Raw genomic sequence first — 16,658 nt, 5'->3', positions numbered from 1 at the left:
GACCAGCTGCGAGTTCCCCCTTGCTTCTTTACGTAAGCCACCGCGGTTGTGTTGTCCAACCTTAGCATGACCGAGGCATTCGCTGTCAGATGGTGGAATGACCGAAGCGCCTGGAAGGCCGCTCTTAGCTCCAGAACATTGGAGACGACTCTTTGTGATGGAAATGTCCACCTGCCCTGAGCGACCTCCGAAAGACAGTGAGCCCCCCATCCTCGGTTGCTGGCATCTGAAGTAACCGTGACCCATGAGATGGGAATGATCGAATGGTGGTTGCGCAGGTTCTTCCCCTGCAGCCACCAAAGAAGAGACGTCCTCATGGCTGGAGTGAGGAATATGCGCTGTGTCTGGCTGGATAAGTCCCACTGTTGTAGAAACCCCTTCTGAAAGGAACGAGTGTGCCACTGGGCCCACTTTACCATGGGAATGGTGGATGACATTGTGCCAATCACCCTCAAACATTGGAGAGCCGAGAGATGGGATGCTGCAAGGGCTGCATGAATCCTGTCTCGTATGACTCCAACCTTCTCTTCTGGAAGGGCGATAGTACCTTCCACTGTGTTGAACTGCGCCCCTAGGAAAACAAGAGACTGAGTTGGATCTAGGTGACTCTTCTCTAAGTTCAGAAGCCACCCGAACTCCTGTAGAGTGGAGATGACTAGGTCTTTGTGCTCCAAGAGCTGCTCTCTGTTCTGGGATAGCAGAAGAAGGTCGTCGAGATAGTGGTGGAGACGAACACCTTTGACTCTGAGAAAGGCCACAACTGCCAAAAGCACTTTGGAGAAGACCCGTGGGGACGTTGTTAACCCAAAGGGAAGACATGTGAATTGAAGATGTTGATTGCCTACTGCAAAGCGGAGGTACTGTTGAAACTCCTTTGCCACGGGAACATGGAAGTAAGCGTCCTTCAAGTCGACTGATATCATCCAGTCCCCCAGATACACTGACTGCTGGATGGTAAGCAGAGATTCCATCTTGAACTTCTCTTTGCGAATGAAGGAATTGAGATGGGTCAAATCTATTACCGGCCTCCATGTGCCGTTTTTCTGTTGAACCAGAAACAGAGGGGAATACATGCCCTCTCCACTTTCTTCTTCTGGAACGGGAACGGCTGCGCCTTGATCCAGTAAAGAGTTCACGTAGGTCAATAGGACTTGTTTCTTCTCTTTTGATTCTGGAAGATTTGTGGGAATAAATCTTAGCCTTGGGGTGCTGATAAAACCCCACTTGTGACCTGAGGAAACTGTTTTTACTGTCCAAAAATCCCGAATTGAGGCCGCCCAAACATGCCTGAAGTGGAGAAGACGAGCCCCCACCTGACAAGTTTGAGCGGGCCCAACTTCAAAAGGATTTCGCGGAATCCTGCTTGCCGGACGAACCCCCTTTTGAGGTATTTTTGAAAGAAGACTGCCTGGATCTCCATGACCTTGAGAATTCTCGACCAGGTCTATAGCTCCGCGCCTCCCTGGCATGATCAGGGCCTTGTCTTCTAGGAAATGAACGCTTCTGATTTTGAAGACGTCTGTCCTGGGGAAGAAACCCAGATTTCCCACCTGTAGCCCGGGATATGGCAGTATCCAGCTTGTTACCAAACAAAGATGACCCCTCAAAAGGAATACGGCACCAGGCCTGTTTGGATGCTGGATCCGCCAGCCATGGACGGAGCCATAACGCACGGCGTGCTGAGACTGCTGCTAACATATCCCGAGATATCAGGCGGATAACATCAATAGATGCCTCCCCCAAAAAGGCAGACGCCATCCTGATTTCTTGAATAGGGGAGTCTTTGGCTGTCTCAATAGAAATACCCCTCAGGAATTCTTCTACAGAATCAGCCCAGGATTCTATGGCCTTGGATACCGCTGCCATTGCAAGCACTGGTTTGCAAGCCATTCCAGAAGTCAGGTATATCCTTTTAAGGTCTGAATCGATCCGCCTTTCCAAAGGATCTTTAAAAGATACCATATCCTCTAAGGGTAGGGTTACATATCTCACCAAACGCATGAGCGCTGCATCCACTAGTGGTGCTGACTCCAGGTGCTTCACATCCTCTTCTTTAAAAGGGTATAACTTCAGGATTTTTGACTGCATGGAACCCTTTTTATCCATCTTGCTCCATTCCTCGGTAATAATGTCACCCAACTCTGAAAGGAAAGGAAAATATTGTCGCTCCTTATTGAGCTGTTTAAAGAACTTTCTCTGCTTTGGTGGGGAAGTAACAGGGTCTTCCCACTTCAGAGCCTCTCTCACTGCTTTGACCAATGAAGGCACCAGTCCATAGTCAAATCCTAAACCAGGATCCTCACAGTCAGATTCACTGTCTGAGATGGGAGCAGATAGGCGACTTGGTTGAGAGGATTCCCATGTCTCCTGCAATAGGTTCTCTCCAGTTGGAGGAGCCAATAATTCTGACGGGGATTCACACAGCTGTAGAGCGTCCCTCTCCTGCAGAGACTCCTTCACAACCCGTCTTACTATTGACTCCAAACGCTGGTCTGCATCATCCCTTTCATCTGCAGCTTTGGAGAAGCAATGATCGCATAAGGATTTGTCTGATGGAACAGGCATCCTGCACCCCCAGCATGATTTTTCCGTATGCTTGCTGGAGTGAGCAGCAGGGGGGTGAGAAAAATTCTTATCACGCTGTTCAGACCTTGACCTATGCTGGCTAGATCTTGAGGAGGATTTATGGCGGTGTGATCTTGATGATCCACTGCGTCTAGAGGTGTTAGGCTGTGGATCAGACCCAGAAGGGCTGTAAAGATAAAACAGACAGAGAGAGAAAAAGATACACAGTCAATCCTACCTATGCCAAAAAACTCTCTCCATTATATAAAAAACATGAATACTAGCAACCTACCTAACATGAGCGGGCTGGCCACTAGGAGGCAGTAAGGCGTCCATATTCCAAAATAAACCCACAGATTAAGAAACACTGCAACCAAAGAGAAAAAAAAAAAAAATTTTTTTTTTTTTTAAATAAGCATTTCCCCAGCCTAAGGGACATGCTCTTACCTTAAACCGCCGCACTGACAGCCCCGGGAAGTCGCTGCGACCACTGCAAACATTCCCAGGGTTCTGACAGCTTCCAAAGCCTTTTAAATTTGGCGCCCGTGACGTCATCGCCGACGTCAGACGCGAGGCGCTCGCGCGCATGCGCGGGAACCAAGCCTCGGTCTCACACCGGGTTCGCACATGCGCAGAACGCCTGCATAACCCGGAAGTAGGAGAGAGGTTTGCTGGAACGCGGAAGCGAACGCAAACAGCATGGAGGAGACCGCTAGACAAACAAGAGGAGAAATACACACAAATACAATGCTGCCATGGATAGACAAAAAGGCTCACCACTCCACCAACGATCACCTGGCCGAACGGACTGGGACACACACGCCGCACCTCCAAGCAGATAATGGTCACCCATAGCAACGGGATACAGACCGTGCGCACTCAGGTAGGAAATCCTTTCTTCAGCGCTACTCTGCAAATACACTCCATACCCTGCTTAACAGTCAGGGCCTATCGGAGGAAAAATTCTCAGTCAATCAGCCAATCGATCGTCGTGAAGTTTTGTTTCCAGGAAAGAAACCATCTGGTCCTACTGGGGAGGACAAAAAAGGAACACTGATAGTAGCCGGGAGCAAAGACTTATGGGAGTTGGGTCCTATTGGGTAATCGTGGAGGCGGGGCTACCCACACGTATGCTGCCATGGAGCCTTTCAGGAAAACAATTTTTCAAAATTGTCGCTCTTTTTTTTGTTCATAGCGCAAAAAATAAAAACCGCAGAGGTAATCAAATACCACGAGAAAAATAGAAAAAATCTGCGCTTAGTAAGAAAATAATAAAAAAATCATCAGCTGAACACCATAACCAGGATACTGGGCACAAAGAAAATAAAAGAAAAAAAGTGCAGCGCTTGGCCACTAAATGTGAATGTGACCAGAAACAACAAAAGTGCAGAAAAAAAATTTCTGAAAAAATGTGAAACCGAATACACAAATACTGTGAAAAAAATATTGTGAAAAAAAATTAGGGTAGCCACGCTTACACCCATTGTGCATTTGTGATCACAATACAAACTCACGTTGATGAGTTTTTTATTTTTTGTTCATCTTTGCTAGCATTTCTGTTCATTTTAAAACGGTACTTGTACTTTTTTTCTTATGACTCGGTGGAGTCGTTTTAAGCGCTTGAGTATTCGGCTTAAATAAATTTTGTTGAAACCATATCACACGATTTGGCACATTTTTTTTATTCTATTTTTTTATGGTGATACGTTGTTTGGAGGCGTGCTGAGAGCAACCGTGCGAATCTGAAGATTATGGGACATCCGAAAGATCGGGATAATCTCCGGCATCTGGGTATCGGGACGTCTATGTGATCTGTGATCGAATTCGTGCAGTTTGACCTCCCCTAACAGGGGGGTCACTGGGGATCTGGTAAGCCTCCATCTATTAGTGGCGTTTAGAGGTGACGGGTCCACATGGTCAAGTACAATTTCATTGAACAATCAAGTTTCAGTTATTTCTATAGTTACTTTTATATATACACTGGACATTACTTATATTTTTGTATTTATATATGGACATTTAAATCCACAATTTGTTTTTTATATTAATTTATTGGAAACTTCAGTTTATAAAAATTTTTTTACACAGTATTTGTGTATTCGGTTTCACATTTTTTCTGACATTTTTTTCTGCACTTTTGTTGTTTCTGGTCACATTCACATTTAGTTGCCAAGCGCTACTCAAATACCACCAAAAAAAATAATATATTTGTGGGGGAAAAAGACTTACATTTTATCTAAATCTTCCGGAGGTGAAGTTGTTAAACAAAAAAGTTACGCCCAAGCAAATAAAATCCCCCCCAATTTTTTTTGAGGCCCCCCCACCCCCACATATACACATGTATGAATGTAAGCACAAGCGTCGTGGGCACTTGAAAAATGTATTGTGATACACTTGTTACATATTGCCGCACACACTGGAATGTAATAACACTAAACTGATGACTTATTGGGGGCTTTTAAAGAGTCACCTATAGAAAATATAGGGTACTATTGAAGTTTGTCACCATTTAACGGGCAAACACAAATTTTAAGGTGTGACCTGTTGGGTATCTATTTACTCGGTGCAACCTCGGCTTTTATATTTTAGCAAAAAGTTCCTTTGAGGTAATATTGTGTGACATAAAATATTGGAACTACCACTATTTCATTCTCTAGGGCAGTGATGGCGAACCTTGGCACTCCAGATGTTTTGGAACTACATTTCCCATGATGCTCCACTACACTGTAGAGTGCATGAGCATCATGGTAAATGTAGTTCCAAAACATAAGGAGTGCCAAGGGTCGCCATCACTGCTCTAGGGTGTCGAAAATATATCACGTTTTGGGATTCTGCAGCCAGCTACCATCAGAAAATGCAGATGTGACCGGAAACGTTGAAAATGTGGAGCGCCACTCTCGGAAGACAGGAAGTGATGTCAGGTACAGACAGGAAGTGATGTCAGGTACAGACAGGAAGTTCCAGGTGAGAGGTGAGTCGGGAGGAAGTAGAGAGAAGACGTTGCTGGAAGTGGCAGCAGAGGAGGTAATAAGATCTTATTTTCTATTTACACCCAGTAACCCCCCGTCATGTCTGTCCTCTTCCTCCATAGTCACTGTGATGTCTTTTATCTCCAGCAGATGATGATACACACACACACACACACACATATATAGTGTGGAAACCTAGATTAACCCCTTCAACATCATTTGACGATGAATGAGGATGAGCTCCGGCGTGTTCACATACTCCACATGCAGAGCCCGTCAGGAAGTTGGTGCGGCGCTGTGCTAATCACAGCCAGTGAGAAATTGCCCTGATGCGCTGCTGCAGAGATCAGACAATGTCTCACTGCCTGTGATTAGCGCTGCTCCGACTTCCTGCCGGGCTCTGCACATGGAGCATGCAAGCTCATCCCTAAAGATGAATAGTGATGAGCTCCGGTGTGTTGGAAACCCCACATTCCTGATCCCGCCAGGAAGCCGACGCTGTGCAGCGCTAATCACAAGCGGTGAGACATTTCCTGGTCTCCAGATGCACAGATCGGGGAATGTCTCACTGCCTGTGATTAGCGCTGTGCAGTGTCGGCTTCCTGGGGCTTTCCAACAAACCCGAGCCCATCACTAATGATAAATATATCTTCCTTCCAAAGCTGGCCATACATGGTTCAGTTTTACCATTCAGCCAATGGGATGCAAGGAAACAATTGAACGGATTCCCCCATCCACACATCGGAGAGGGGTGGGGGAATCCTCCCCGCTGCACTATTGTATTCTGATCACAGATCAGTGATGAAGCTATTGGCTGCAGCCGCTGATGGAGTGACTTTTATCCGTCAGTGAACACACATGGATGGAAATGTGACCGATCCCTGCTGAACTAGCTGAATTTCCATGTATCTATGGTCACCATTAGTCAGGGCCCAACAAATCCCAGGTCACCATGGTGACTAGAAATGGCATCCTGGCCCCTGGGCTCTTGTCAGCCCATTCTCACTGTTGGTCTGAATAATGTTTCTGCCTGAAATCCGGACACATTATTCAGACAGGAATGTGGCTCGGAGCAGGGCCAGGCAGGAGGGTGAGGGGAGCGGAGGAGGCACCGACCTGTGAAGTCAGGGGTGGACTGGACAGGACAGCGGCATGAGAGGACTCATCTCACTGAGCTCCCGCTTCCCATCTTTCTCCTTTCTGCAGCTGCATTACTGTCACCATCGGCTTCTGCTTCCACCCACAGCTGCCTGTGTCCCTGCAGAGCCTTTCGGCAGAACAGAGAGGAAGGAGCGGGACCTAATCTCCAACATGGCGCCACCTCGGCACTGCCACAAAGATCCCCACAAGGTGCTGAGAAACAGGACTACAGGGTCCTTACAGGAGGAACCAGGACAAGCCTGCAAAGCAGCCAGCTAAGAGACCAGCCAGGGAGGGACATGCTGCTTTATGTACACAAGATGTCCTCTCCATCCACTCTGCTCTCACACAATGCTGGGGGAGATGTGCAGGACGACACAGGGGAGTGGGGATTGTATCACTGTCCTACACTCTGCACCCTTGTCTTGTGTTCTGCACCCCATGTTCTCCACCCCACACCCCATGTCCTGCATTTTGTGCCCTGAACCCCATGTGCTGCACCCCCATCTCCTGCAATAACCTGACCTGTTCTGCACCACGTGTCCTGCATTTTGCACCAAGCACATCATGTCCTGCGTTCTGTGCCCATGTCCTGCCACCCTTCTCCTGTACCCCATGTCCTGCGGTGACCTTCACCCTGCACTCCATGTCTTGTGTTTTACACTCTGCACCCCATGTTTTGCACCCCAAACCCCATATCCTGTACCCCATGTCCTGCAACCTTCTCCGGTACCCTGTATCCCATGTCCTGCATTCTGCACCCTGTACCCTTCCACTGCACCCAATGTCCTGCATTCTGCTCCCTTCTGCATCCCATGTCCTGCGGTGACCTGCACACTCTTCTCCAGTATCCTGTACCCTATGTCTTAAGTTCTTCACCCTATGTCCTGCATTCTGCACACCCTTCTCGGGTACCCTGCATTCCATGTCCTGTCTTCTGCACCCTGCACCACATTACATGCATCCACCTCCTGCACCTCAAGTCCTGTGTTCTGCACCCCACAAATTACGCGCAAATTACTTTTGCGCCAGGCGCTGATAACTCAAAGCAAAATTGTCAAGCCCCGCCTTAAGTGACTTCCTCCCTCCCCCCTCATCTCCTTCATTATCCAGCACTCTGCAAAATCCATCCCCACCATTAGGAGCTCTGGAGAAAATAATCTGGTATTTACACTCCATTCCTCCGCATGTCACCTGATCACATGAGAGCTTACTTTCACACATTCCTGACAGATTTCTGTATGGTAAAGTTCAAAGTTCACTCTTCAGTTTAGGAGAGGTGGGACACACTCAGGAACAATGATTTGGTTTCCATCGGAGCGTCATATAGAGGGCCCCTCAAATCTCCCCAACCAAATGTCCCTCCATCCAGAGTCTATATGTCTTATGACATCACACTGACCTCAAAGATTCTCCTCCCAATATCCCTCCATTTGGCTTTTTTTTTCCTTATGCTCTTAGGATGTGGGTGGATCCTTGGCATTCTCACAAGCAAAGTGGGACTGTTGGTCCTGCGTTGTATGTAATGATATCAAAATACATGCTACAAGCATTTAACCTGCATAGTGTGGGGGCCCAGTGGGGCTTTAATAAAATGGAGACTTGAATAGTGACGTGAGGTTCTGGGAAAATCATTTGATTCTATTATTTGTGTTCAGATTTAGAGTTTTCCTCCTGTGAAGTCTGGAGATCATATGACCAATACATTGCCTCCACCTCCCTCCCTGATAGAATAGAGATATAAATAGAAGATTGTAGAAGTCACCAGAGAGATCATGGAGGAGAGGTGAGCGGTGCTGGGAATTCTGGGACATTATCCAGTAACAGACAAGGGATGTGTCTGGATGGTGACTGTATCATTGTGTGTGTCAGGTTCCTATAAGGTGTCAGGATGTCACTGTCTATTTCTCCATGGAGGAGTGGGAGTATTTAGAAGGATGCAAGGATCTCTACAAGGACGTCATGATGGACAATCAGCCGCCCCTCACATCACCGGGTAAGAGGAGACTTTATTGTAAAGGAGAGAGCAGTACAGAGGCTCCACCTAGATTTCCCATCATCTGATAAACGCATAGAAACAATGTATTCAGTCAGTGTGTGTGTTTCCTACAGATGGATCCAGTAATGGGAACCCACCAGAGAGATGTCCCCGTCCTCTGTATTCCCGGGATTCCACACAGGAAGATCACACCATCCCCCACCATCATCAGGTAGATGAGGAACAATCACTGATATTATCATTAGGATCTGCACATTATCTGCATTGTTACAATTGATGTCATTTTTAATATATATTCAGAGTGGAAACCTGAGAGATTCTAAAGTTAAAGAAGAGATAAAAGAGGAGGGTGATGAGGATGGGGTGATGGAGGAGTCAGAGTTTCTAAAAGAACACAAATATTTGTGCCAGGACACCATGGTGGCGTCATCCAGCTATCCAAACCCACCAGAGAGATGTCTCCGTCCTCTGTATTCCCAGGATTCCACACAGGAAGATCACACCATCCCTCACCATCATCAGGTAGATAATTGACAATTATTGGTTGTTCTGATTTATACACAGCATATTTGTTACAATGAATATTTTATTATATATTCAGATTGGAAACCTCAGGGATGATAATATTGTTGTTAAAGAAGAGTATAAAGAGGAGGATGAGGAGTATGGAGTGATGGAGGAGTTTTCAGAAGGACACAAGGATATGAGGGAGCCACCTAATACCAGGAACCCACCAGAGAGATGTCCCCGTCCTCTGTATTCCCGGGATTCCACACAGGAAGATCACACCATCCCTCACTGTTACAAGGTAGGTGGGACGGAACTTACTTTTATTTTTTTTTATGTGATGTCACAATAATAAATCTTATATCTTACAGATGATATTCTCTCTCATTTTCTTTTATTTAGAGTGGAGATCCAATTGATATAGAATTTGAAGTTAAAACAGAAGAAGAAGAGACGTATGTGGGTGATGATCAGCAGTCTATGGAGGAGGATGGAATAAGGGGGACATTTATAGAGGAGGACACTCCTACAGAGATCAGTACAGGTGGGTCATTAACACTAAGTACAATCCTTCACTGAGCGCAGTCTCAGGCGATGAAAGGCAGTGGTGTGGGACCTCTGCAACTTGTCTCATGTAAAGATTAATCACCCACTGAATACCAATATTATAAGTCCCGACCATTACACTGTATAATTTATTTTGTACATTACATACTCCTGACCCCTGCACTATATACTCTGTGTTGTACATTGCATCATTCTGATACTATATAATCCTATCTGTTGTATCTTATACAATATGTTGTACATTACATAGTCCTGGCTTCTGCTCTCTCCCCTCTACCCACTGCTATATATAAACATAATATGTATTCTCTTTTGTTACACACATTTCCTACCAGCTGGACATTTTATATCTAATTATTTGATTTGGAGCACAGCACTATTTAATGAAAATAGTTGTCAACTATTTTCCTAATTCATTAGTTGGTCAGTCGATTAATTGGCATGCATACATAATGCATTATTTCTTTACAAATAAGAGAATACAGCTCATTACACCATCCATACATGTCAGTAAATGCCTGAGAACTTGAATGCATGAGGAGCGATGCCGCATGGGACATGTAGTCCTGGACAAGAGAAGGAAGCAAGTGATTCTAAAGACAAAAGTTTTTTTACCTTCCTATAGGGGAACTCTATACTATACTTTGTACCTTCCTATAGGGGAACTCTATACTATACTTTGCGGCTTCCTATAGGAACACTCTGAAGGCGGGAGGAGTCCAGAAGAGGGGAATCAGGGCTGCTCTGTGCAAAACCATTACACAGAGCAGGTAAGTATGAAAGTTTGTTTTAAAAAAGAAATCCAACATTTACAACTACTTTAAGGGCTCTGTGCATGGAAGATCAACATCTGACCCCAGAGAAGGTGGAGGCTGATAGACTGGAGGTAATAGAAGGCATTACTATTACATAGTAAAGTTTACTAGTGTTGTGCATTATATATAAAATTATTATATCCATGAAAAAAAAGTCTCAACTTTCAGTATTACTTTAATATATAACCTCCATATATCTTCATGTGTGACTCTCAGGTAAAATTCCCATATAGCCTACTTCTGGGTATATTTATTATTATATATAAGATATATTACTTTCACTATTTCACAGTATAAATGAATCCCTTATAGTAGTGATTATCTGCTGTTTTTGTAATATGAAGGACTATTTTTTTTAACACCATCATAACAGATAATTAAAAAAAATCATGCTGCTGCTTCTAAATGTCCTATGCTGGCCATACACGGATCCATTTTTGGACGAGAACATTCCCACAAATATTTGAAAATTAGTTGTACATTCACTGAATGGATGAGTGTAGTTAGAAAATTCCACTTTCATTTAACATTACATTTTAAAATGAATGTAACTTCTGAGCAAAAACCACATACAGTATGTGCAAATTTGTTCGATGGAGAAAAGTTTTCTGTTCTGCTCCTTTGAAATTTCTCATCTTTGTGGTCAGAAATGAATGCCGATTTGACCTGACTAATGGTCAGAAAATTGGATGAAAGTTCTTAAAACTTCAATTTTTTAAGAAATATAAGTTTGTGTATGGCCAGCGTAAGTGACATCAGGTACAAGGAGCTTGTACCCACCTACCTGTCTATGACAATGGTTTTACTTCTTTTTTATATTTTAATCATTTTGATCTGATTCTGATATGTAGCAGATTCTCCCTCTAATAATACATCTGTCTGTTATTCTCAGAGTGGATTAAATATCCAACTATATATCTGGATATTTATATTCACCGCTGCATATAGATATTCAAGAATATTAACTAAATTATCACAGAACTTGTACACCCAGATCAAACAGGATTTATCTCAGGAAGATCCACCAGCATGAATATCAGAAGGGCATTTCTGAATATCCAGACGCCATTGGAAAATAAGGGGTCAAGAGCTATTCTGTCCCTGGATGTAACCAAAGCTTTTGATAGCCTAGAGCGGGAGTACTTATGGTGCGTTCTGGACAAATTCGGGTTTGGCCCTTCTTTTATTGGCTGGATTAAAATGATGTATAAAGCCCCTAGTGCAAAAGTAAGAGTTAACAATGAACACTCTGAAAAGATAGAAATGAGCAGAGGGACAAGGCAAGGGTGTCCATTGTCCCCCTTGCTTTTTGCACTCGCAATGGAGCTATTGGCGACTGCAGTTAGGTCAAACCCCAAGATAAAAGGGTTCCTCTAGATGCTGCGTTGGTGGTACCCCAAATGGAGGTGGTAGATACAATGAAATATCTTGGTATATATTTAACAATAGATCCCAACCAGTATATCAACATAAATATAATACCATTATTGAATAAATTTAAATGAAAGTGTGATGTCTGGAGCCGGCTCCCCTTATCGGTAGCGGGCCAATGCAGTTTGATTAAGATGATATGGATGCCACAACTGCTATATGCTCTACACAATGCTCCGGTATGAATATGTAAAAAATGGTTTAAAAAATTTGAAACTTTTCCGGGAGCTGATCTGGAAAAAGGGTCAGGCGAGGATCCGGCTTCAGACATTACAATTACCAATGGAGAGAGGGGGCCTGGCGGTACTCCATCCTAGGAATTACTATTTGGCAGCGCAGCTGCAGCATCTGGTGGGCTGCGACTCAGGGGATGCGATGGGGGAAACCCAAGCAGCAGGATAATGATGACAGAAGCCCTACAGAAAACATTGGTTAATGTATTAGACGCAGACTCTTTTCAGTATAAAAACCCCATAATAAGTATATTGGGTAAGGTATGGAAAACAGTAAAAACACTGATTGGATATACAGGGCTATCAGAATATACACCCCTTTGGGATAATAAAAACCTACAGGAATTATTATTAATAGGGAGGATTAAAGCATGGGAAAGGCAGGGCATAACCAGGCTGATCCATCTGTATGATGGAAGAATTCTAAAAACATTTTCAGACTTAAAAAAGGAATATGATATACCACAACAATCATTCTACAGATACCTACAGTTGAGACATGCCCTGGCAGCTCAGTTTGGACCACATATACCAGAGTGGGACAAAACCCTTTTACTTCAGAAGATATTTAAAACAGATAAAACTAGAGAGTTTATATCTGTGATATATGATCAGATATGTAATAGCTCCAATAAGGTCCTTGACCCCCCTAATCAAAATAGGAGATGGGAAGAGGATATAGGGGAGATTTCAGATGAGCAGTGGAGGAGAATAATGGAGCTAGGGCCAATGATATCGGTCTCTCCCTCACAAAAAATATCACATATGATGTTGATATATAGGGCTTACTATACTCCCAAAAGATTGTTCCTGTTTGGAAGGAGAGCTGATGCCAGCTGCCTTAGCCCTTGTACACACGGCCGGACATTCGGACAACCAAATCCATCGGATTTTGTCAGACGGATTTTGTCTGAAACTGGTGTTGCATACACACGTTCGGACAAAGTTGTCGGAAAATCCGATTGTTCAGAGCGTGATGACGTTATTTCGTTACGACGGGCCTACATTCAGGCTAGTAGCCAATAGCTTTGGTCTAGGAATTTGATCTGAGCATGCGTGGCACTTTGTCCGATCGGAATTCTCTACAAAAGATCGGATCATGTTGTCGGAAAATTTTACAGCCCAGCTCTAAAACTTTGTTGGTCGGATATTCCGACGGAACCAGTCCGATGGAGCCCACACACGGTCCGATCGGACATTTTCCATCGGAATTTCCGACCGTGTGTACAAGGGCTTAGATGCCAAGGGTATGGGGACCTTGTACATATGGTATGGAGATGCCCAAAGTTGTTTCGCTATTGGGAGGGGAATTTGTTGAAATTATAAATAAAATCTTTGGGACGACGTTGGAAATGGACCCTAAACTTTGTGTGTTAGGATATAGGAAGGTTCTGGGAGAACAGAAGAGTATTACAATGGCAGTTATACGCTGCCTATTTCAAGCACGAAACAAAAACTTATTGCGCAGAAATAGCAGTCAGAGAAAGCCCCACTAGTGAGCGAATGGACTCAAGTTTTTAGTGAACTAGTATGGAAGGAGAAAACGGTATACATACAAAGGGGAAATCTTAGAGAATTTCGAGAAAATATGTAGACCATGGGTGAATGAAATGGGGTACACTATCTGACTAGGAAGGAGTAGGAGATGGGTAGGAGTAAATATAAAGTAAATCAGGTAGACCTAAAACTATATTGTGAATAAGTTATTTAAAGTTATAACTGAAAAGAATGGAATTAAGATTGCAGTAGAATAATAAGCTAAAGAGGAGTGAGGGTCCTAGGGAGGGGAGAGAAGGGGTGGTGGGTGGAGGGATAAAGGAGGTTGATATGCAAGGAAACATGGGATAAAGAAGATAAGAAAGTACTGAAAGAGAATGTGTTTGTAATACTTGTTATATTTCTTCTTTTTTATGTTGTATGGTATTATGATGATTTGTATGGAAGAAGAAAAATGAAATAAAGATTAAATAATTTAAAAAACTAAATTATACACCAACCATTTTTCAATGTTTTTATCCAATTAGACAAAACAATAATCGGCCAACTAATCAGTTATGAAAATAATCAATAGTTGCCGCCCTACAGAGGACCCATTTACTAGTTACCTTGAGGGGGGAATTGTAAGATCCTCAGAGACAAAGCTGCCTGATGTGGGCGGAGTCCTGGTTTAGGGGAACCAATCAGCTCATGTCTAGTAATAATCTTTGTATTTCTATTTTAGTAGATGGACGGGAGATGAGGAAAACCTCAGAGGATTGTCTCACGTTGTCTCCAGACTGTAAAGTAGAAGATGAGGACATCACACAGTATAGTCCAGGAGAAAACCCGACTACCTCAAATGTCCATCCGGCACCACACAGTGTAGATGGATCATCGTATTCCTCTTATCCTGAGGAACCTCAGACTGTGCGGGACGGGGCCGTCCTTCCAACAGATGAGAGGTTTTCCTGTACTGAGTGCGGGAAGTGTTTCCGTTATAAATCCCATCTTAATATGCATAAAAGATCCCACACTGGTGAGAAGCCGTATTCCTGTCCTGAGTGCGGGAAATGTTTTTCACAGAAGTGCAATCTTTCCATACATCAGAGGTCTCACACGGGGGAAAAGCTGTTTTCCTGTGTTGAGTGCGGGAAATATTTTTTGCTAAAATCACAACTTGTTACACATCAGAGATCGCACACGGGTGAGAAGCCGTTTTCCTGTCCTGAGTGCGAGAAATGTTTTTCAGATATGTCTGGTCTTCACAGACATCAGAGATCTCATACGGGGGAGAAGCCATATACCTGCCATGAGTGTGGGAGATCTTTTTCAAACAAGTCCAATCTTTGCAAACATCAGAGATCTCACACAGGGGAGAAGCCGTATTCCTGTTCTGAGTGTGGGAAATGTTTTTCACAGAAGTCCAACCTTTACAAACATCAGAGATCTCACACCGGAGAGAAGCAGTATGTATGTCTTACGTGTGGGAAATGTTATTCAAGCAAGTCCCATCTTTACAGACATCAGAGATCTCATACGGGAAACAAGCCATATTCCTGTTCTGAGTGCGGGAAATGTTTTTCAGATATGTCCAGTCTTCACAGTCATCAGAGATTGCACACGGGGGAGAAACCATATTCCTGCCCTGAATGTGGGAGATCTTTTTCAAACAAGTCTAATCTTTACAAACATCAGAGATCTCACACAGGGGAGAAGCCGTATTCCTGTTCTGAGTGTGGGAAATGTTTTTCACAGATGCCCCATCTTTACAAACATCAGAGATCTCACACCAGAGAGAAATTATATTCCTGCCCTGAGTGCGGGAAATTTTTTTCAAGCAAGTCCCATCTTTACACACATCAGAGATCTTGCACGGGGGAGAAGCCGTATTCCTGTCCTGAGTGAAGGAATTGTTCCTCACTGAAGTCCTGTCTTCCTGTACATCAGGGATCCCACACAACCCTCGAGGTGTATTAGTTCCTTGAGTGTGGGAAATGTCTTGTATATGAATGTTGCTGGACATCACAGCTCTCATGTGGGGAAGAAGCACACCCTGATATACACCTCAGATATACTCCATGGCTGATCTTCATCATGTAAGAAACAGTTCATAAGGAGATCAGAGATCACCAAAGACATGGATGAAGTGTTGTACTGTGTTGGCCATTGATAGCAGTACAAAAATAAAAATGGAGTCATTATCTTTCATTGGCTGAGTACATTTTGTGGTGTAAGATTTCAGACACTTAGAGGTCTATTTTTTAAATATTTTTTGAACAAATGTTACAAGCATTCATCTGGCCATCATGAATATATATATATATATATATATATATATATATTCAGTGCTCAGGACAATTCCCCTAAAGTGTTATATACACAAATAAGCCCCAGCAGTTGGAAGCAACTTATTTCCCCAGACAAGTAAGATAAAACAGAAATTAGAGCTGCAAGATTTTCGCTAAAATGAGAATCACTATTTTTATGCTTAGAATAAAGCTCACGTTCCTCGAGGCATCTTTCACATTATACCAAATAAAAAAAAAAAAGAGGTCTAACTTTACTGTTTTTTTTTTTTTTTTACTTCATTAACCACTTCCTGCCCGGCCTATAGCAGAATGATAGCCGGGTGGTGGTTCTGTTATCCTGACTGGGCATCATATCACGTTTTTCAGGATAACATGCCGGCATGCGGCCCGCGGGGGTGTGTAGCACGGCAATCGGTGGTGCGGCGTGTCATTCTGACACACCGCATCTCTGATCGTGGTAAGGAGCCTCTGACGGAGGCTCCTTACCACGTGATCAGCTGTGACCAATCACAACTGATCATCACGTGAACCAGAAAGTGCTGGTAAACGGCTTTCCTTGGTTCATGCTGACAGAACCGATTGGCGACTCTCCCTGTCAGAGGGGGGGTCAACACATCGATTATCAGCTCAGCCCCCATGAGAGG

General features: G+C 43.8%; 1 protein-coding gene across 1 annotated transcript in view; it reads left to right on the top strand.

Moving 5' to 3' along the window:
• The window catches only part of LOC143989931 (uncharacterized), a 93,155-nt gene extending 77,242 nt beyond the window's left edge, over positions 1-15,913 (top strand). The window contains exon 9 of the mRNA XM_077490202.1: positions 14,661-15,913. Within this exon, the coding sequence (XP_077346328.1) occupies positions 14,661-15,610 (950 nt within the window). The 3' untranslated portion in view covers positions 15,611-15,913. The remainder of the gene's footprint in view (positions 1-14,660) is intronic.
• Positions 15,914-16,658: the final 745 nt, after the last annotated feature.

This window comes from Lithobates pipiens, unplaced genomic scaffold, assembly GCF_037356315.1.
Source record: "Lithobates pipiens isolate NorthernLeopardFrog02 unplaced genomic scaffold, aLitPip1_a1.2 Scaffold_18, whole genome shotgun sequence".
NCBI classification, from domain to species: Eukaryota; Metazoa; Chordata; class Amphibia; order Anura; family Ranidae; genus Lithobates; species Lithobates pipiens.
The sequence above is the reverse complement of the archived record's forward strand: the minus strand, read 5'-3'. Positions and strand labels throughout refer to the sequence as shown.